Genomic DNA, 21,849 nt, shown 5'->3' with positions numbered 1-21,849 from the left:
TTACCAGTTCTGTGCTTTAGCCCACTTTGCCACCACCACAAGCTGTTTAATATCACTGTGTTTGGTGAACAAAATATCCCTTAAATGTTTTTTTGTGTTTTTTACTCTTTGAATGAGTCATCAGAATTACTTCATTCGCTACTGCAGTGCATATGTATGTTAGTGTACTCACTTCTCACAGTGGCTGTCCTGGTGCAGTTATAAAGGATGGCGAGTTCTCCAAACACCTTTCCTGGTCCCATAGTGCACAGCTTTAATCCTTCTTTAGTCACTTCCACTTTCCCCTCTGGAATAAAATCATTTATACATACTTCAATCATTTATAGGCATGTTTAATCTTGGCTTTATCAGTTTTGGAACTAGTTCATAGCCAGTTTTTGAAAAATTCAATGAGATTTGCACACACACATACAAAACAAAACAAAAACAAAGAACACTAGAAACATGTTCAAGTCTTATTTCAACCCAAAATCAACGAGGAAATTATATACACACATACAGAAGAATATAATATTTTATGTGTTCTTTTATAATTTTTCATTTTAAACACCATTTTCTCCATTGTGATGGAAATAAGTAATAGAGAATAGATTGATAGAACTGATAGAATAGAATGAACTGGTCGATAGGAAATTATATGCTGTGCCCGAATGGTGCTTTATCACAAAAGTAAAGAGCGTCTATTCTCACTTTTCAACTGATGAGCAGACACAGAGGTGATGACACAGGTGAACAACCATGTGAGACGAGACTAAGTGATGCAGAGAAATGTATCGAAAAGGTGTGAAGGACATCTCAGGGTTTCAGAGGAGAATTTAAGAACACAAGGAAAGAGAGAGAGTTGATGACCCATATCTTCTTATGGACGATTTAAATTATCATTAATATTCTGCTCTGCCAGAAGAGGATTATGGGGTGGATTGACTTTCATATGGCCTTGACCTTCATCAAACCTTTCTCTGCTTTCATTTATTATGACAAGGGTCCAAAATTCCTTTTTTGCCACACCTGCCAATGGCTGAAGTGCAGTAATTGGAATGAAACTTTATTTTGCATTATTGTTTATAGAAATACATTTTGTCTGAATGACTATATGATTATTTAGCAGTTTTTTTCTTGCATATTTGTGATTAAAAGCACAGAATCATACACAGTATGAGATCTAAGTCTCTAAGTGAAACCGCCTCAGTCACAAAAACATTGTGATTTTATTCCTCATATGTTCATTTTGGTGCAAAGTATATTCCTCATATGTGTTGCTAGGCAATCATGGAGTTCTGGAGAAAAAAAATCTTTAGGCATCTTTGATAAACTTCTGATTTTAAAACTTCCTCTGAGAAAAGCTGCAACTTGCGATGGATGTTTAATTAAGTTTTTACACACATTAAAGTGTGTACACAAGACAGCAAAATACAACCAAATGTTTTAAGATCACAGTAAAATGTATTGGTTACGTATGTAACCTTGGTTCCTTTAGGGAAACAAAGACACTGCATATGATCGCTATGGGACACCATCAGAGTGTCACGTGGTCTGAAGCCCTTATACAGTCATGCCAATGTATTGGCTGATGGTGCTTAAGCGACGCCCCCCAGGAAGCTACGTCACAGGCTCCATAAAGGCGCTCGCTTTCGCACCATTGAAAATCAAATCAAATCAAATCTTTATCACACAGCCATATACACAGGTGCAATGGTGTGTGAAATTCTTGGGTGCAGTTCCGATCAACATAGCAGTCGTGACAGTGATGAGACATATACCAATTTACAATAGCATCAAATTAACACAACACAATTTAAACATCTGTTATACATAATTAAACTCAACTTAAACATCAAATTAACACAACACAATTTAAACATCTGTTATACATAATTACACAACTTAAAACATCAAATTAACACAACACAATTTAAACATCTGTTATACACTTATATAATTACACTCAATATACAAATAATAACATACACTGTACAGTATACAATATGCTGTTTTTGTTTTTTGTTTTTGTTTTTTTGTTTTTACTATATAGATAATATATAGATACACATTATTCAATAAAAATTAAAATATATATAAAAAAGTATATATATATATATATATATATATATGTATATATATATATATATATATATATATATATAGAATGTACAGTATTGTACTGTATTGACATTCAGGCTGTCGGTTGATAGTCAGTTGTTAAGAGAGACATAATATAATAACAGTAATATAATTTATGACAGTCCGGTGTGAGATAAAAGAGTAATAAAGTGCAGGGCTGATGTATTTTGATCGTGGGAGATCAAGAGTTCAGAAGTCTGATTGCTTGGGGGAAGAAGCTATCATGGAGTCGGCTGGTGCGGGTCCTGATGCTGCGATACCGCCTACCTGATGGTAGCAGTGAGAACAGCCCATGACTCGGGTGGCTGGAGTCTCTGATGATCCTCCGAGCTTTTTTCACACACCGCCTTGTATATATTTCCTGGAGGGAGGGAAGCTCACCTCCGATGATGTGTTTGGCAGTTCGCACCACCCTTTGCAGTGCTTTGCGGTTGTGGGCGGTGCTATTGCCGTACCAGGCGGAGATACAGCCAGTCAGGATGCTCTCTACAGTGCAGGTGTAGAACCGTGTGAGGATGTGGCGGTTCATTCCAAACTTCCTCAGCCATCTCAGGAAGAAGAGGCGCTGATGAGCAGTCTTCACAACGACTTCAGTGTGGACGGACCATGTGAGTTCCTCAGTGATGTGGACACCCAGGAACTTGAAGCTGCTGACTCTCTCCACTGGTGCTCCATTGATGGTGATTGGACTGTGTTCTCTGTCTTTTCTTCTGAAGTCCACCACAAGCTCCTTTGTCTTACTGACGTTGAGGGAGAGGTTGTGCTCCTGACACCAGTGTGTCAGAGTGTGCACCTCCTCTCTGTAGGCTGTTTCATCATTGTCAGTGATCAGACCTACCACCGTCGTGTCATCAGCAAACTTAATGATGGCATTGGAGTTATGTGTTGCCACACAGTCATGTGTGTACAGGGAATACAGTAGTGGGCTGAGAACACAGCCCTGCGGGGCTCCAGTGTTGAGGGTCAGTGATGAGGAGATGTTGCTGCCTATTCTAACCACCTGGCGTCTGCTTGACAGGAAGTCCAGGATCCAGCTGCACAGCGAGCTGTTTAAGCCCAGAGCCCGGAGTTTCTCATCAAGCTTGGAGGGCACTATGGTGTTGAATGCTGAGCTGTAGTCTACAAACAACATTCTCACATAAGTGTTCTTTTTTTCCAGGTGGGAGAGAGCAGTGTGTATTGTAGATGCAATGGCATCATCAGTGGAGCGGTTGTTGCGGTATGCAAACTGCAGCGGGTCAAGATTGAGTGGTAATACAGAGCAGATGTAATCTCTGATTAGTCTCTCAAAACATTTGCTGATGATGGGGGTCAGAGCAACAGGACGCCAGTCATTTAAACAAGTTATTTTTGATTGTTTTGGAACAGGCACAATGGTGGATGTTTTAAAGCATGTGGGGACTACAGACAAAGAGAGGGAAAGGTTGAAAATGTCCGTAAAAACACCAGCCAGCTGGTTCGCGCACGCTCTGATGACGCGGCCCGGAATGCCGTCTGGACCCGCGGCTTTGCGAATATTCACCCGTCGGAAGGATCGGGTTACATCCGCTACAGAGACGGAGAGTGAACTAACCTCTGTAGCTTCGGCCGTGAGAGCTCTCTCCGCGAGCGCGGTGTTATTTCCCTCGAAACGAGCATAAAAATATTTAGCTCATCCGGTAGAGAGGCAGCGGTGTTCATGGCGGAGTTTTTATTCCCTTTAAAGTCCGTGATGATGTTAATTCCCTGCCACATGCTTCTAGAGTTGGTGGTGTTAAACTGTCCTTCAATCTTGCTCCTGTACTGGCGTTTTGCTGTTTTGATTTTTCGGAGGGCATAACTGGCTTGTTTATGCTCCTCCGCGTTCCCGGAATTAAAAGCGGAGGTCCGCACATTAAGTGCCGCGCGAACATCGCTATTGAACCACGGCTTCTGATTCGGATAGATTCGTACAGTTCTGGTCGGAATCACTTCCTCTACGCACGTTCTGATGAAACACATTACGCTATCAGCGTAAAGCTCGATGTCGTCATCAGAGGCGGACCGGAACATCTCCCAGTCCGTGCGATCAAAACAGTCTTGTAGCGTAGAATCTGATTGGTCCGACCAGCACTGGATCGTTCTGAGGGTGGGTGCTTCCTGTTTCAATTTCTGCCTGTAAGCGGGCAGAAGCAGAATGGAAGAGTGGTCCGATTTGCCAAATGGTGGGCGGGGGAGGGATTTGTAGCCATCCCGGAACGGAGAGTAGCAATGGTCCAAAACCCGGTCCCCTCGTGTGTTGAAACTAATGTGCTGGTGATATTTTGGTGCAACTGATTTTAAACTGGCTTTATTAAAGTCCCCGGTCACAATGAACGCGGCCTCAGGATGCGCGGTTTCCTGCTCACTTATAATCCCATACAGTTCCTTGAGTGCCCGGTCTGTGTCGGCTTGTGGGGGGATGTACACAGCAGTGATAATGACTGCTGTGAATTCCCTCGGTAGCCAGAATGGTCGACACAGGAGCATAAGAAATTCCAGATCAGGAGAACAGAAAGACTTGATGGAATGTACGTTCCTCTGATCACACCAGTATTTGTTGATCATAAAACATACACCACCTCCTCTAGTTTTACCTGAGAGGTCTTTCGCTCTGTCCGCTCGGAGCATGGAGAACCCCGTGGGTTCAATGGCTGAGTCTGGAATCTCCGCAGACATCCAAGTTTCCGTAAGGCAGATAATGCAGCAGTCCCTCGTCTCTCGTTGGAAAGAGATCCGCGCTTTCAGCTCGCAGAGCTTGTTATCCAGAGACTGAACATTTGCCAGTAGAATAGTGGGTAGAAGGGGTCGATTTGCGCGGCGTCTTACTCTGATGAGAACGCCGGCTCTGTTTCCCCTTTTCCTTTTGCGTTTCCGCGGCCGTGCTGCCCAGACAAAGGGCTCCGCTTGCGTGTTTGTAAACAGCGGGTCGGCATTGAGGAATGTGAAGTCCGGTTTTCGGTGTGAGATCGCTGAACCAATGTCCAAAAGTGTTTGTCTGTCGTAGACAATAAGGCAGACAACATCCAAGACAAAAAACATAAGAATTGTAAACAAAACAAACAAACCATTGCTATGTTGTGTCGGAGCTCGCAACGCAGCAGCCATACTCGGCGCCATCTTGAGTCCGGAGTCCAATTTTCTGCAAAAGGCATGAGCCTATGCAACAGTATGGCCAGGTATGCAGAGTCTCATTCCCCTCAGGGAACCAGTGTTACGTACGTAACCAAGACGTTCCCTTTCGTGGAACTCAAGCAGCGTATGATCGCTATGGGAATGAATACATTCACACCATGCGAACAGTAGCTGCCAACTGTCTAAGCCCATGTGGCAAGAATACAGCAGCGCACAAGCGAGCTAAAGCATCTGAATAAAAGGAATTATGAATTCACTCCTGTTCCAACAGAGAGAACCTGGGAAGCAGGAGTCAATCCCTCGTCCAGATTATAAAATCTAACAAATGTATGTGGAGAGGACCACCCTGCCGCCATACAAATGTCCTCCAAGGACACACCTCTAGCCAAAGCCCATGAGGATGCCATGCTCCTTGTAAAAGGTCTTGAATACCCGAAGGCGAAGGTAAACCATGCGCTTTGTAAGCACTCGAAATTGCATCAATAAACCAATGAGGCAGTCTTTGCTTGGACACCAAAACACCTCTGTTGCGGCCACCAAAGCACCCAAACAACTGTTCTGACTTACGCCACTGGCTAGTACAGTCAACATAAACTCACAGTGCCCGAACTGGGCAAAGCATATGTAACTTTTCATGCTCCTCCAACTCAAATGGGGAAGGAGAGAAAGCCTGAAAATTAACTGTCTACGAGCGAAACAACGTAGAAATAACCTTGGGAAAATAGCCCAAACGAGGTCTTAACACAACTTTTGAATACCCTGGTGCAAAATCCATACACAAGGGACTGACCGACAGGGCATGGAAATCACCAACTTTCTAAAACGATGCAAATGCCATTAACAGTGCCATCTTGAGAGTCAAAAACGTATCAGTAACTGTTGTCAAGGGCTCGAACGGAGCACCCAAGAGCACCTCTAAAAGAACAGATAAATCCCATAAAGAAATGTGGATGGGATGAAAAGGTCTAAGCCTGCATAACATGTGCATAAGGCGAGAGACAAGAGAATGTCTACCAAAAGAGACTCCATCGATAAGCGCATGTTCAGCCGCTATTGCAGCAACATAGACTTTAGGCCCCAAAACGCTCCTGCGAAAATTCCAGCACTGTACCAACAGGGCAGTGAACTGGATTTTCACTTTGCGTGTACACCAAGAAGCAAAAATACACCACTTAAACGTATATAGCCTCCTCGTTGATGGAGCTCTAGCATTTAGAATGGTTTCAACCACAGCAGGGGATAACCCATCATTCAAAAGTGCGCCCCGTTGAGGAGCCACACCCATTACTTCCACAAGTCCGGCAGGGGTGCCAAATGCTGCCCCGTGCCTGAGACAACATGTTCGCTCTGACTGGATTCTCCCAAGGTGTCTTTTCCAGGAGGGAGACCAGAGTTGAAAACCATACTTGAGATGGCCAATACGGTGCCACTAACAGAAGATGAACCTGATCCTCCCGTACCCTCTGCAGAACTGCATGCAGCAGACTAATCGATGGAAACGTGTAAAGGCGCACTCTTGACCACTGATGCGCCAGCATATCGATGCCCAGTAGTGCCGGGGGCGAGAGAGAAAACCAGAGGGGACAGTGTGGTGTCTCGCTCGAAGCGAACAGGTCCGCTTCCGCTCTGCCAAACCTCCTAGAGATTTGTTCCATAATCTGAGGATGTAATGTCCATTCTCCAGGCATCAGACCCTGTCTGGACAGGAGATCTGTCCCCAAGTCCAACCGGTTCGGAACATGTACGGCTCATAGAGACAGTATATTGTCTCATGCCCACAGAAGAATGCAATGTGCCAGCCTTATCATGGCATGAAAGCACAACACTCCCTGGCGATTGAACAGGACCACTGTCCTGTTGTCCAACTGGATGAGGACATGGCTGTCCTGAATCTCCAGAAGGAAAAAACTTAACACCAGCAGCACCGTGAGCATCTCCAGCCAGTTTATGTGCCAATATTGCTGCTGGCCCGTCCAGACTCCATAGGCTGGACAATCTTTGTGTACAGCGCCCCAACCTGTGGAGGAGGCGTCTGTCATTATCACCTTGCAGTGGCACACCTGTCCCAACTGAATGCCTGACATCAGAAGGCAGGTCCGTTTCCATGGCAGCAGTTTGGTAGCACCCATGCATCACTCTGAAAGGACGAAGCGCATGCGTCAGTGATTAAAGCCTTTCTGGAGTTCATCCAGCACTGAAAAGCTCTCGCATGCAACATGCCCAGGGGAATGACAGCAGACACCACAATCATGAGCCCGAAAAGCCAGTGAAATGTTCTCGCAAGGAGAACATGTCCCACTCTGAAAAACGTTAAGACATTGGCGTAATGACAGAACGTGAGCTGGAGATAGACGTGCCTGCTTCACCTGCGAGTCCAGCTCCACTCCTAGAAACATAGTCTGTTGCCTTGGCAACAGGATGCTCTTGTCTAGGTTTACACGCAGCCCTAGATTGCTCAAATGGTTGAGAACAACATCCTAATGTTGGGCAGCCAAAGTCTATGAGTGAGCTAACACCTACCAACCGTCAAGATAATTCAAAATGCGGATGCCTTGAAGCCTTAAGTGTGTCAGAGCTGCATCCATGCATTTTATGAAAGAGCATGGTGCCAGTGCAAGTCCAAACGGAAGGTCGCAAATTTGGTACGCTTTCCCCCGAAAGCGAATCTGAGAAAACGCCTGTTCTTCGTGATATCTGATTATTGAAATAAGCATCCTTCAAATCTATTGTCACAAACCAGTCCCCCAGCTGTACTTGTGACATTATTTGTTACTGCATCAGCATTCTGAATTGACATTTCATTAGGATGAAATTCAAACATCTCAAATCCAGAATGGGATGCAAGCTGCCATTTTTTTCAGGAGTAGAAAATAATGGCTGTAAAAGCCTCATTCTCTGAGAAGGGGGAATCTGTTTTATTGCACCTTTTTCTAAGAAAGAGTGAATTTCCCAAATCAAAAACGGGGCTTCCCGAACAGAAACGTCTGTCGGAACAACCCCATTGAATACAAACAGGAGAGAAAGGGATACATTTGTACAGTCCAGTTTCGTTCACTGAATGGGGGCTCACCCTTCGTTTCACCTCAAGTCTGTCAGGCTCACTTCTGGTGCCCTGCCGGCCGTTTAAAAGGGGCCAGGCCAACATCCAATTGCCTATGCAGATGCACTCGTGATGGCGGGAACGTACGAGGACCCCAATCCCTCTGAGGGGGTGCAAAACTCAGGTCCGCCACCTTATGTGGCTCTCTGGTGGGACGTTGCAAAGATGCCGAACGTGAGCACACTGGAGCTGCAATGGGCTTTTTTCTCTCTCTCTACGAGGAAGCATCTGCTGGAATGTGGCAGTCTGCTGTTTTACAACATGGAATTTTCCACCACCAACTGGACTGCATCACCAAACAGCCCAGATTGTGACACAGGGGCATTCATTAGGAAGGCCTTGCCCTTGTCATGAATATCCGCCACCACGAGGCCCGCCATATTGTGACCAACAGCACGAGCAATGTGTTTGGTAGCTCTCAGTGCCAAATCAGAAGCCCGGGGTAGTTCCATGATGGCCTCAGCACCCATCCCAGCTCCCTCATCTAAATCCCTCATAAAATGGGCTTGGTAGGCTTGCAAAACTACCAGCACTAGCAAAGCCAAAACCGCTTGACCTGAAGCCAGGTAGGCCTTGTTCGACAAAGTCATCCTGCAAGGCTTCGAGGGAAGAGTAGGCCTCGGCTGCCAAGAAAGAGAGAAATGGGCAGCCAGTGTCTCCTCCATCGCCGAGACGATGTATATCCATGGTCGGAAGCTTGACACACATTTGAAAACTCTGAGGTTGATTGGTTTGTAATCCTGAGTAAGGTTGATCCAAGGAAATCTCCCGATGGAGGTCAGGGGAAAAAGGGAGCGGCCTACGAGGCGTAGATGCGCATTGGCCCACTAAGAAACGATGGTTTTATGATCCTCTGACTGCGTTTCATCTGGCCAGTCCAGGTGCAGCTTCTCCACTGCATGTATAATAACCTCCAGCAACTCTGTATAAGTTACCGAGGGCCTGGAAATCCGTCCGCTAGGAGGCAAGGCCTCAGCCTGGCCACCAGCGGAATCCTCGGAATCTGACACCGCCGTAGACATGCTGTCGTCATCCTCAGCACAGAAGGAAACCGGTGTGCGGGCCTCAGGGCTAGGACGCAAATGCCCGCATGTAAACTCCATGGGAGAACGTCGAGCCGAATCCGGGGTGGGTGACAGAGAGAACCAAAGGTCGACCCGCTGCTCAGCTCCCGTCTCCTCAGCATCCATGCCCACCTCCCTCCAGTCATACAGCCGTGTGGCACTGGCAAACAGAGCACATGGCTTGACTGAATCCCTTCCAAAGGAGGCAAGCCTTTCGCAGAGCGTGCTGACGTTCATCAAATCACACTGCGGGCAATCCAAAACCCCAGACAGGAAACGCACATGTAGTGGGAATCCTCACCGACGATGAACACTTCTTAAAATCCATCCTGTGTTGCCACTCAAAAGGGAGAAATAATAATCCTCGCTTCGACGTGAGTCGCTAGTACAACACAGGCCAGATGAGATCATGCACTGAAGAACAGAATATCTGACTCGATGGCACGAAAGCGAGAGCCTTTATGGAGCCTGTGACGTAGCTCCCTAGGGGGTGTCACTTAAGCGGCATCAGCCAATAAATCGCCGTGATTGTATAAGGGATTCAGACCACATGACACTCGGATGGTGTCCCATAGCGTCATAAAGTCTATTAAATAAGTCTATATACAGTGGTGCCAAAAAGATCTGGACACTTAAACCTCACTTAAAATGTATGAATTTCATTGCATTAAATAACAAAATATCAAACCAAGTGGAACCTGCAAACAAATCATGCTAGACCTTTTCTCAGAACTTCACTTGTCAAGCTATTTTTGCTTTTCCTTTTAAATAGTGGATGTATGAAGTCGGGTGTAGTTCATCACATCAAGTATCCACATACTTTTTGGCTCAATTTTTCACAGCTTATCTGTTCTTTTATGATTTAACAAACTTCTTTTTGTGAAATGTTGGAATCTTGAAAAGTCTGCTTGTCCTATCCTCCTTTAAAATAACTTGTTTTGATATTTTATGTTCTAATGTAATGCCATTATAACTTTTTAAGTGTGTCTTAAATGTTGTCCAAATTCTTTTTGGGGCCACTGTGTCTACAGCATGCATCTTTTTTTAAACTGAAAGTTAATTCAATAACTGAAGTGATATTCATGAAATTAATCAGTGCACAAGGTTTTTGAAGATTGTGAGCATGAACAGGGTCAAAGTTGTAAGGTTCAGCACAAGGTTTGCTCAAACTGAAAGACTAGTCATTTTTAAATGTTTTTCCCAAAGTTAATACACCCACCACCAAAACAGGAAGTAATAATGTACAATAATGTGACCTCCAGTTCCTCCTGCAACAGACACAGGAAGCTATGACCTTTAAGGGCAAGGACTTTGCTGTAAACAACTCATTACATTTCCCAACATGCACTGTGCTTCTTTGGCAAAGAATGGAAACATCTCTTGTAATGCCACACGGGGACCTGACACTGGCGTGTTAAGAGCTGGCACTGCAAGATGACTGGTGACCCCCCTCTAACCTGTTCATACTGTTTGCTCTGTCATGGTTATTAGTAATGCTCAGAGCAGCCTTGAACTTCTATTAATGCCCTACAGCCAATTATTACGCATGATTCACAGAGATAAGAAAAAAAGGTATTAGATAGGTATTAGATATTTGTCCCCCATGCTCCCTACTAAACAAACATTAATAACTCAGAGACAGACGCTAAGTGATCAAACAGGCAGGAAAGAAATAATGCATGAAATGAAATAAAGAGCGGACTATCTGTGGACTGCAGATAAACCCAGCGAAGACAGATATTAAATGATGGGAGATTGTCTTGTGTTTACTCTGCAGGCTGAAAGGGACAGTGCATGCTGTACACCTGAGTAAAACTAAATATTCTGCAAGAAGTAATGTAGTATGGGACACAACAATTTTGTGAAATTGTGAAAAGCTAAACTTTTGGAATATAATAATATTGGTTAACTTTAATCTTTCCACGCCCATGCATTCTTGGTTACGTCACAGAAAAGTTGTTTAAGAGTAGTGACTGACCAATATGTCAGCCAGGCCAATTAATCAGCCCATTTTTGCCTAGTTTGAAATGATCATCATTATTTAACAGAAATGTTAGTTACCCCTCGTATCAATTCCAAAATCTACTGACAGACTTGTCAATAAATAATACATGTTGTCTGTTTTCAGTGTTTTAGTGAATTCTGAGTCAACATTGTGTAAAATAATTTTTCTTTGATTTCAGCCATTTTTGCATGTTTCATTTGTCATCATTAAGTTGTATTATGTGGTATTGTGTTATGCACTGTACAGGCCATTAAAATACTCATATTGGTTGAACACTATTTCAGGGACGTTATTTAGAATAATGTGTACTGATAAAATATAAAGAATAAAAAGAACATACAGTATCTTAAGTAAATCCATCTTTAAAAAACAATAGCAGAAGATAGTTCAAAGCTTATAGGAAAGTGACAGGCATCTTATTGCAAGTCTTCTAAAACCAAATGATGGGTTTTGATTAGAAATAACCCAATGTCGTTTATCAGTGAAAATTTTGATATCTGTTCTATGTTCTCGAGCACTAGAAAGCGTTCTTCACAATTGTACATGTGTCTTCAATATTCCTAAAACATTCCTCCTTTAGTGTTCCACAGAAAAAAGAAAATCATAGGGTTTTGGGACAACATAAGAATGATTATAAATTATGACAAATTATGACAGAATGTCCATTGTGGGGTGAAATATTCCTTTAAAAAGCGCTTGAATGTGTACTCTTAGCATATAAATGCAGAAATGACTGTGTTTTTAGGGTCATCCTCTCTTTTTACACGATTACTAATGCATGACTTTTGGGTAATCCACTGAAATCATGCATCAAATGCACAAGCTGCAATTTTAGAGCTGACATTATCTGCAGTCATTAAGCGTGTCTTAATTTATTCAGATTGGGGCTAATTAGCATGACGACTTCTGCACACAGACTAATATGACATTCAGGGCACAATAATAGCATGGCATCATTTCCTGTCTGGGCTTTCCTATCGTAAGGCTAAACTAATTATCTCAGCTGAAACATCCCATGTGTGTCTGAGAGTGTAAATGCTCACTCCAGTCCCTGATATACAGTGCATTCAGAAAGTATTCAGACCCCTTCATTTTTTCACATTATATTATGTTGCAGCCTTATGTTGAAATACTTCAAATTATTCTTTTTTTTTACATCAATCTACATTCCATACCCCATACTGACAAAGCAAAAAACAGATTTGATAACTTTGCAAATTTATTAAAAAGAAAAAAACTGAAATACCACATTGACTTATTTATTCAGACACTTAACTCAGTACTTAGTTAAAGCACCTTTGGCAGCGATTACAGCCTCAAGTTGTCCCTAAGACACTCTTGTGTTGTCTTGGCTGTGTGCTTAGGGTCATTGTCCTGTTGGAAAGTCCTGAGTGCTCTGGAACAGGTTTTCATTAAGGATATCTCTGTATTTTGCTGCGTTCAGCTTTCCTTCAACCCTGACCAGTCCCCCAGTCCCTGCCACTGAAAAACACCCCTAGAGCTACCAGCACCATGCTTCATTTTTGGAATGGTATTGCGCATGTGATGAGCGGTGCCTGGTTTCCTACAGACATGATGCTTGGAATTGAGGCCAAACAGTTCAATCTTGCTTTTTTTTTGCAAATTCTAAGCAGGCTTTCATGTGTCTTGCACTGAGGAGAGGCTTCCGTCTGACCACTCTGCCATTAAGCCCAGATCGGTGGAGTGTTGCAGTGATGGTTGTCCTTCTGCAAGTTTCTCCCATCTCCACACATGAGCTCTGGAGCTCAACCAGAGTCTCTTACCAAGGCTCTTCTCCCCTGATTGCTCAGTTTGGCCAGGCGGACAGCTCTAGGAAGAGTCCTGGTTGTTCCAAACTTCTTCATTTAAGATTTATGGAGGTCACTGTGTTCTTGGGAACCTTCAGTGCAGCCTACATTTTTTTGTAGCCTTCCCTAGATCTGTGCTTCGACACAATCCTGTCTCTGAACTCTGCAGGCAGTTCCTTTGACCTCATGGCTTGGTTTTTTCTCTGATATAAATTTCAGCTGTGAGACCTTATATAGACAGGTGTGTGCCTTTCCAAATCATGTCCAATCAATTGAATTTTCTACAGGTGGTCTCCAATCAAAGTGAAGAAACATCAAAGATGATCCAGAGAAATGGGATGCACTTGAGCTAAATTTCAAGTGTCATAGCAAAGGGTCTGAATACTTAATGTGATATTTCAGTTTTTTTATTTTTAAATAATTTGCAAAGTTATAAAAAAATCTGGTTTTGCTTTGTCGTTATAGGGTATGGAGTGTAGATTGATGTGACAAAAAATAAAGCATTTTAACATAAGTCTTCAACATAACAAAATGTGAAAAAAATAAAATGAAGGGTTCTGAATACTTTCTTAATGCACTGTATCTCATCTTCAAGACTTTCTTTTGAACCGAAAAATACAGGACTTGCAAAACGTGATTTGAGGCTTCAAATGGAAATGCTGGTCAGTTCAGCTCAGATCACTATTAGCGATCCTCTGATTACTATTTTTATACTTTTACTGTAAGACAAAGCCATAAGCCTAGTCGTCATTTGGTTTTTGCCATGGCTGATATAATAGGAATAATAGAGTTCAAAACAGTGTTACTATGAATGCAAACTTTAATACAGTGAAAAAGACACTCTATTAGCATAATATAAATATATATATATAAATAAATAGAAATTTCCAACATTCTTTTGAATGTCCATGTACTAAAATAAAATATTTGATGCCATGAGTGTACCTTCATTTACTATTACTATTATTCTGAATGGCCAGGGAAAATTAAGCAATGTGATAACAATTTTACCTGGTCGCAAAAAGTAGTCTGTTAATTTACCTGATGAACTTTCACCTTTTGCTGACCCTTTATGCTTCGCAGAGCTAATGTGTGCTTCTAAATCACTTGCACCTTTATTAGCAACTGACACATAAGTGCCAGCTTTAATGTCATACATTTTGCTTCTCACGGATCTCGACCTGGACGAAAGCATGGGAATTTTTTGTGCAAATCTTCTGTAAATTTGCACTTTCGTTTGGGCATTTTTTCCACTCAGCTGTCATTTGCTGCTACTGTCAAGCAACTGTTTGATGCTGAACACAACAGAACTTTGCACGTTCCTGGAGAGATTGACAGGCAGGAATTTGGCCAATAGTTGCTGTAAGCCTCTTATAATTGACCAATTGGTGTGCGAGAAGGCGGGACTTACAAAGAGGGGTTAAAGCAATGCAAATATGCATGCACACAATGAAGTATTAGACCAGATGCACATCATAATGCAACCAAAGCCGAATCCCGAACATTTTCGCAAATTTAGAAATCCCTGTTACACCTGCGGCGCCTGCTACCTCTCCTGTACGCCACCAGAGGTCATCATCCCCTGAGTATTAACATCCCACAAACTACATTTCCCATAATCCTCTGCTTAGACTAATTACTCTCACACTTGTTTCACATTAACTCTGGTTATTTAAGTTCCCCGTTTTCTAACATTCAGTGTGAAGTCTTGTTTGCCTTGTCAACATTTCTGAGCGTTACTTGCCCATCCTGGTTTCCCTGTGATTTGACTCCTGCCTGTTTCTCGTTTTACCCAGCCTGCTTGTGAGTTTTGTGGATTTATTGCATGTTTACTGGATAACCCTTCTGCCTATCAGATTTACTTGGTTAGCCTTCCTGGACTGTCTGCCTGTGTACTGAACCACTGCCTGCCTTTTTGTTTTCTCTGTTTAGTTACTTTGTTTTACTAATATATATATATATATATATATATATATATATACTGTTATTAAAACTGCATATGGATCTTAACACTCCTGCCTCGGTGTCCTCGCTACAATCCTGGCCGGACTTTTTTTTTTTTTTTTTTTTGTAATGTCTGAAAAAGAGGACATGTCCGGGAAAAAGAGGCCGTATGGTCACCCTACATCCACACCACCAATCACGTCAGTTCTCACTGAGAGAGCAGGTAGGTTTGAGTTCACAAATTCATACAAAACACCGCCTGAATACATTAAAAATACACTAACAATATATTAAGAAAATATCCATACTTGCATTATTTAAGTGTGTTTATTTAAAGAAGCCCTATTATGCTTTTTGGGATTTTACCTTTCCTTTAGTGTATAATACAGCTATTTGTGCATGTAAAAGTTCTGCAAAGTTACAAAGCACAAAGTCTACACAAAAGGGAGTTATCCTCTCCCACAGAAAACACTGCTCCTGAACTACACAAAACACCTGGTTTGTAGTCCAGCCATTTCATCCGTAAAGTACCTATGTAACACATTTGCATAATACCCACCTAAGGGCTACTTTAGCCCACCCTCAAACAAAGGTAGTTATAGCCGAGGCCAGGATGTGTTGGATTAGTGTTGTTGCCATGTCGAGAAGATGCTGTTTTCTTCACTGTGAAAGCAAAACCTCTTTGTTAGGACTTCCAAAGGCAGATGAATTGAAGAATCGGTCGTTAAAATGTATGTTTACCACTATTCCTCAGCAGTACAACCACAACCAATGCCAGATTTTCAAGATGGTTACTCCTGAAAGATGGTACAGTTCCCACTTTTTTGGGACAATCTGGCGCATCAGATCATAACCTGTAAGTATGCTTGATTATTTGTGGATTTATCTGCTACCGAGGGTTCAAATGCAGAGTTTTGAACTGTAGCTCTACAATTGTGTAGAATTATGTAGATTGTTTGTTGTTCTTACTATCATGAATAGTGATCAAGTGTGGAGATTATTTTTACAAACTGTAATTTTACATCTGTAATCCACATTAGTACTCGGTTAACTTGTTATGTTATTGTTTTGGTAAGGGTTTACTATTCAGCTGTGAGCCAGCTTTTACCTAAAACTGTGTAACAAAATGGTCGATCTCAAGAGTCTTATATAATTACAAGCTGTAATGTTACAGCCACTATCCACGATAGCCCACGGCTAGCTTGCTCACGAATTCTCTAATACCACCGGTAATGTCCAACTGGGAGTAAGCCTCTGTTCTCTGTTCATAGCTCAGGTGAAAAGTTCGGCTACCGTTCCAGCAAAAGATGACTAACTTAGATGCACTACGTGACTTTTACTTGAAGCGTTGTTAGGTTCACAATAATCAGTGTACTTGTAAGAAAGCTACAAAATTAAAACTTACCACTGTAAAACATCCTGCTCAAGTCGTGCTTGCGAAGGTGGTTCGGGTCGATCAGATTGTTCTTCCAAACTTTCCTTATCGGGCTCGAACTGGTACGGCAAAAACGATGCTGCTGTTACTGTAGTTACAGTAGTGTTTACAGCTGCTCGGGAAGCCTGGAACTCGGTTATGGTAAGGGGCGTTACACTTCCGACACAAGCTCTAAGTGGTTGACCAATCCCAACAGACTGGGCTTTTCGGAAAGGGGGGCTTTAAAGAGACAGGAGCTACAAGAGCGTTTCAGCCAGTGAGTGAAAAGAGGGGCTGCAGCAATGTACAGAATGAGGTTTTTTTTTTTTTTTTTTTTTTTACATTAAACATGTAAACATATTCTAGTAGACCCAGCTCTTTATTTTTAAATAGTAGGCTACGTGCACATACTTCGGTGTTTCATGTTTTCACGTTTCCTGCTACAGTAAGGAATTTGTCAGATCTGGACATTTTCAATGCATGTGAATATGCATGTGAACAGTTGATCAGTCAAAAAAAAATCAAACTTTGTATAAATAATGCTTTGCTTGAAGAAAAATACGCGTCTTGTATTTTGTGTTTCAAGCTGTACACCACATACAGTTTTTATTGTTATTGGTAATGTTTAATCGATTTTCATTCATTAATGCTAACAATTGTAGATTAAGAACATTTCTTGAAATTTGCAACCCTAAATACAAAGGAAGCATAAGCAGGAGTTTTCATTAATAAGTGGATATTACAAAGAGAGGTGATCTGGCACTTAAATGCCTGGCACCTCCTTTTGTGTTTCACAGAAGAATGAAAGTCATATGGCTTTGGAACAACATAAGTGAGTAAATGAGGGGGTGAATCTGGGGTGATCCCTTTAATAAATTATTTACATTTCAGTTTTGAAAACCCCTTTAAAAACTTGTTTAGGTGTCAATGTCCCCACCACTTTAATACAAAGTGACACCATGGATGGGGTGAGTACTGAGATTCAAAGTATAGGTGTCATCCTAAAGCTGAAGTTTCAATGGAGGATTCCTGTGAGATCCAATGCGTTCTAAAATCTCACATTTCTCTGCTTTTGCAATCTATAGCGTTTATTTCTGCTGCTCTCAGCTGTAAAGAATTCAGCCAGGAAGACAGAAGCCCAGCTGTGAAGAGTTTGTTTCTCTTTCTAATAGAAAATCCTAAAGAAATGGTCCTCTTTCCATGTCCTTTCTCTCCAAATTCTCTGTCCTCCCCTGATCTACAAATTATTTCTATGGCAGTGGCAATATCTGAATGTAACAGGGCTAATGTTGATTAAGCAGAAGTTTGTGTATGTTTGATTGTATTTGTTTTATTATTATAAACAATCAACATGTCATATTTGCACTTTCAAAACCTAGTGAGTTGCCTATGGAGGCAGCATTTTAAGGCACCTTGGGCACACTTCTGATGCAAACACTGTTCCAAAAGGTAGGCAATCTAATTATGCTGCCTCCTAAAATACACACTATTTGTGTGCCACACACTATTTGAGTTGCTGCCTATGAAGAACATTCAAAATCGTTCACCAATCAGGCAGCTGCCAATGCAGACAGTAAGCAGCAAGGGCAGCTCACAAGGTTTTGGAAAAGAGCTAATGTGTTCTGGGAGTGTATATGGCACATATCAACTCACTTTTTCCCTCTCTGTGTAATTGGCTTGTGTCAGGTTTTGGTGTGTTGGGGAAATGGCTAATTTGTACCACAAAAGCATCAAATCTTCTGGGCATGACTAACAGAAATCCTTTAATTCAAACCAAGTGTTCCTCTACTCTCTCAGGAACACAAATAGAGAGAACAGAGAAAATCCTCTGATCCTTACAAAAGACAAACCTCTCTTTTTCTTGTTAAACCACACCCATTGACAGATGTACAGATGTCAGAGACAGGTCCATTGACCAATCGGGGACAGCAACAACACCAAATTCCAAGACAAATAATATTGATGCTTTAAATAAAATAATGCAAGATATGTGTAAATAGTGACAGACCATTTTGATATACTAAGCAAAAGCTGTTAACAAACAAGTCAGCTTGACTGATAATATATAGATAAAATAAAGAAAATATTAAATTTTTAGAACAAAAAAAATTAAATTGAGTAAATATTGTGTAAAATAAGTATTTAATTGACAATAAAATTGCTGAAATCTCATTTGCTTTCATTAAAATACACTGCATACAGTATATTGCATTATATCTGCCGTCAGCCACTGACTCTATATATTGCATTGTATGGGACATTGAAAATTTGTTGACCACTTGTAAAAATGGTTATAAATATTGGGGCAGTGAACAACGGAACGGCAGACTAACAGCTCTCGCAGGATTTGGTTTCTCTGACTAGATCAATTTATAGGCAGCTAATTAACTAAATCTAATGAGATAGTGTCATGGAATTACACATAAATCATGGATTCATGCAGAGGTCTACAACAGAAAGCCTTGTGACAAAGTTTGACCCCTGACACTAAAAACACACTAAACAGTGCCTTAAAAGTGCCTTTGGTAAAAAATTGCCAGCCAATAAAATAAATGGAAATGTACGACAAAAATGTTCTTTGTATCATATCCTGTTCCTTATAGGGATAGTACACTCTATAATAACACCACATCGTAATGGTTAAATTTGGATATGGCTTTAGAAGTCTTGGATATATAGCACACAAGTCGAATGGACTACTTTTATGGTACTTCATGCTCCTTTTTTTTGTTGTTTTTTTTTCCTTTTTGGAACTTGACAGTTGGGGTCGCAATCTACTTTCACTGAATGCAAAAAAAAAAAAAAAAAAAAAAAAAAAGCAGCTCAGATATTCTGCAAAATATCTCCTACTCTATTCCACATAAGAAAATGCTTATGTATATGATGACAGAATTTTCATTTTGGGTGAACTATCACTTTAAGAATTTCTGAACACACTTAAATATCAGCTCACTCACACACAGAGAAAGCACAATCTCTCAATCTCTTTTCAAAAGGACATTTTCCATTCCTGTCTCTCACCTTCCATGACGTAGACAAGGGAGCCCACATCCCCCTCATTAATAACACAGCTGTTTTTGTCATAGTCCACTGGATGCATACAGTCCACTATCTCCTGGATCTGAGACATCTCCAGGTTCTTCATGAAGTCATTGTCTAGGATAGCGGACTTGATCAGTTCCTTAGACCTGTACAGAGGAAAGATGATGTTAAATAGGGCTGTGTCATTTCTTTGAAGCAGTATAGATCATGGCTATGTTGGGAATGGAATTCTAGCCTACTGCTTATTGCATACTGTGCAGTATAGAATACTTCAGGACATACTACTTTAAGAAATAGTTTGTAAAAAATAAAGAAAAAATAATAATGCATTTTGCCACACTAAACATTTCAACTTTGCTGTCACATGAACAAACTCGAGAAAGTGTATTTCCGTAAGATGTGTCCACTTGACATTCCGGAAATAAGAAGGTTAATTAAGCATTTTTTGATGACTTTACTCTTTTCAGTCCAGTCAAACTATAAGCCAAGAAAAACATGTTAAGTTGATTTGGTTATTCTATGCATACAAAAAAATTGCATATTATGCACAGTATAATGTACACACTATATTCTGCAGAAGTAAAGGCTTGCTAGGATCAGAATTCAGAACATAACCAATTAGATGCCTCAGGAGTGAATCTGGGAATGTGGGCAGCAAAAAAAAAAAAACAAAAAAAAAGAAATTAAATGAGTAGGATATTTTCAGGAGATTAAAGTAAATAGACCAACTCTCTTAGACCCCATTTACACCTGGTATTACAGTTTTTCTGAATTGCTAAAACACATTTCTTGAAACCTTTACCCATTTTCTCACAACTTTAAACACAAAACTACAATTCTTCAATTCTTCTTCAAACTACATTCACAAAACCCCTGACTCTTCTGGCAAAATCAAACAATCGCCTCAAAGCCATTTCATCTGTGCTCAAAATCAAACAGTACTTTCAGATCATACACACAGCAAGTCAATATATAAACACTACAGAGCATTCATTAGACACTACATCAGAAAATTGAGAACACAGCATCCAGGTAATTACAGAAAAAATGTTTACTGTATAGTATAGTAAGCACATTTTGCAATTACTGTCAAAAAAAGTATACTAATCACAACTTACAGTAGCAGAGTGAATATATTGTATACTGTAAGTACTGCAAGTAATACAATATTGAATGTCTGTATATTCAGCACTTACATACTGTCAAAATACAGTAGTCCAACTGCAAAACCCCAAAGGACACTCTAAATGAAAAACACATTACAGTAAACTCAGAAATGTTGTGCAAATGCAAAATTAAAGTCAATGACAGATTCATTCTGCCTCAGCATCATGTTTTCACATCATTAGAAACAAGTGTGAACATTTGAGTCGTTGTGTGTAAATGATGGAAACTGTGTAGTTGTGTTTAACTTTTGTTGCCCGTGTTTTCCATTATGCAACACAAGTGCATCACAGTGTGAAATGTGTTTTAGTGAGTGAGAATGTGTTTAGAGTTTTGCAAAAAGAGTGATTGATTTGACAAATGGGTTTAGGCCACTGTGCATTTGGTTCAGAGAATAGGGTTTAGTGTTTTAGCAATTCAGAAAAACTGTAAGATATGCCTCGTTTTCGATCACGTGGTCAGGTGAGACACATCACTATTTAAACCTGGTCGCTTAAATGTGTCTCCTGTAACCACTTCAGTTCGGATTTCAAAGGGAAGGTCTCTGTTTCATGACAACATACATCAATCACCATAGTGTGCTACTGCACAACATTAATGTGCAAAGTCAGAAAAGACAAAGAAATTCCTCTTTCAAATACATTTTAAGTAATTAAAAGTCAACGTAACCTCCCACTCAGGCACTCAGTAATGAAAACAGTCTGATATACACCTCAAAGCAAAATATTTTTAAAGATTAATCAATAAAAAATTTGATTTATCAGAGTCTCTAACGGCTCTTAAAAGTGAAGTTTAAAAAAATACATATTTTAAAATTACGGCTGTCGATTTAACGCATCAATTAAGTGCAATTATTATATTTTAAAAAACAACGCGTTCATATGAGCACTTCAAGCTTGAAGTACATTTGTTTATACGATCCGCATCAATAGGTGGCAGTGTGCCTCAACAAACCTCACAAGTAGTGCAGCCACAGAATGAGAACCGCTCACATCCTATTAATGTGCCGTTCATGACGTTGAATACCAGTCAGATGCTCTAAGCATGTCAGTCTG

The 21,849-nt window shown here is 41.0% G+C and overlaps 1 protein-coding gene across 2 annotated transcripts in view; it reads right to left on the bottom strand.

Annotated features, from left to right (window-relative positions):
* The window catches only part of LOC127414410 (cGMP-dependent protein kinase 1-like), a 116,449-nt gene that overhangs the window by 79,661 nt on the left and 14,939 nt on the right, over positions 1 to 21,849 (bottom strand). For both annotated transcript variants that reach the window (XM_051652419.1, XM_051652418.1), the window contains exons 2-3: positions 19,610 to 19,776; positions 173 to 286 (exon numbers count right to left, since the gene is read on the bottom strand). In XM_051652419.1, coding sequence (XP_051508379.1) covers positions 173 to 286; positions 19,610 to 19,776 — 281 coding nt within the window. The remainder of the gene's footprint in view (positions 1 to 172; positions 287 to 19,609; positions 19,777 to 21,849) is intronic.

The sequence above is a fragment of the Myxocyprinus asiaticus genome, chromosome 23, assembly GCF_019703515.2.
Source record: "Myxocyprinus asiaticus isolate MX2 ecotype Aquarium Trade chromosome 23, UBuf_Myxa_2, whole genome shotgun sequence".
NCBI lineage: Eukaryota > Metazoa > Chordata > Actinopteri > Cypriniformes > Catostomidae > Myxocyprinus > Myxocyprinus asiaticus.
The sequence above is the reverse complement of the archived record's forward strand: the minus strand, read 5'-3'. Positions and strand labels throughout refer to the sequence as shown.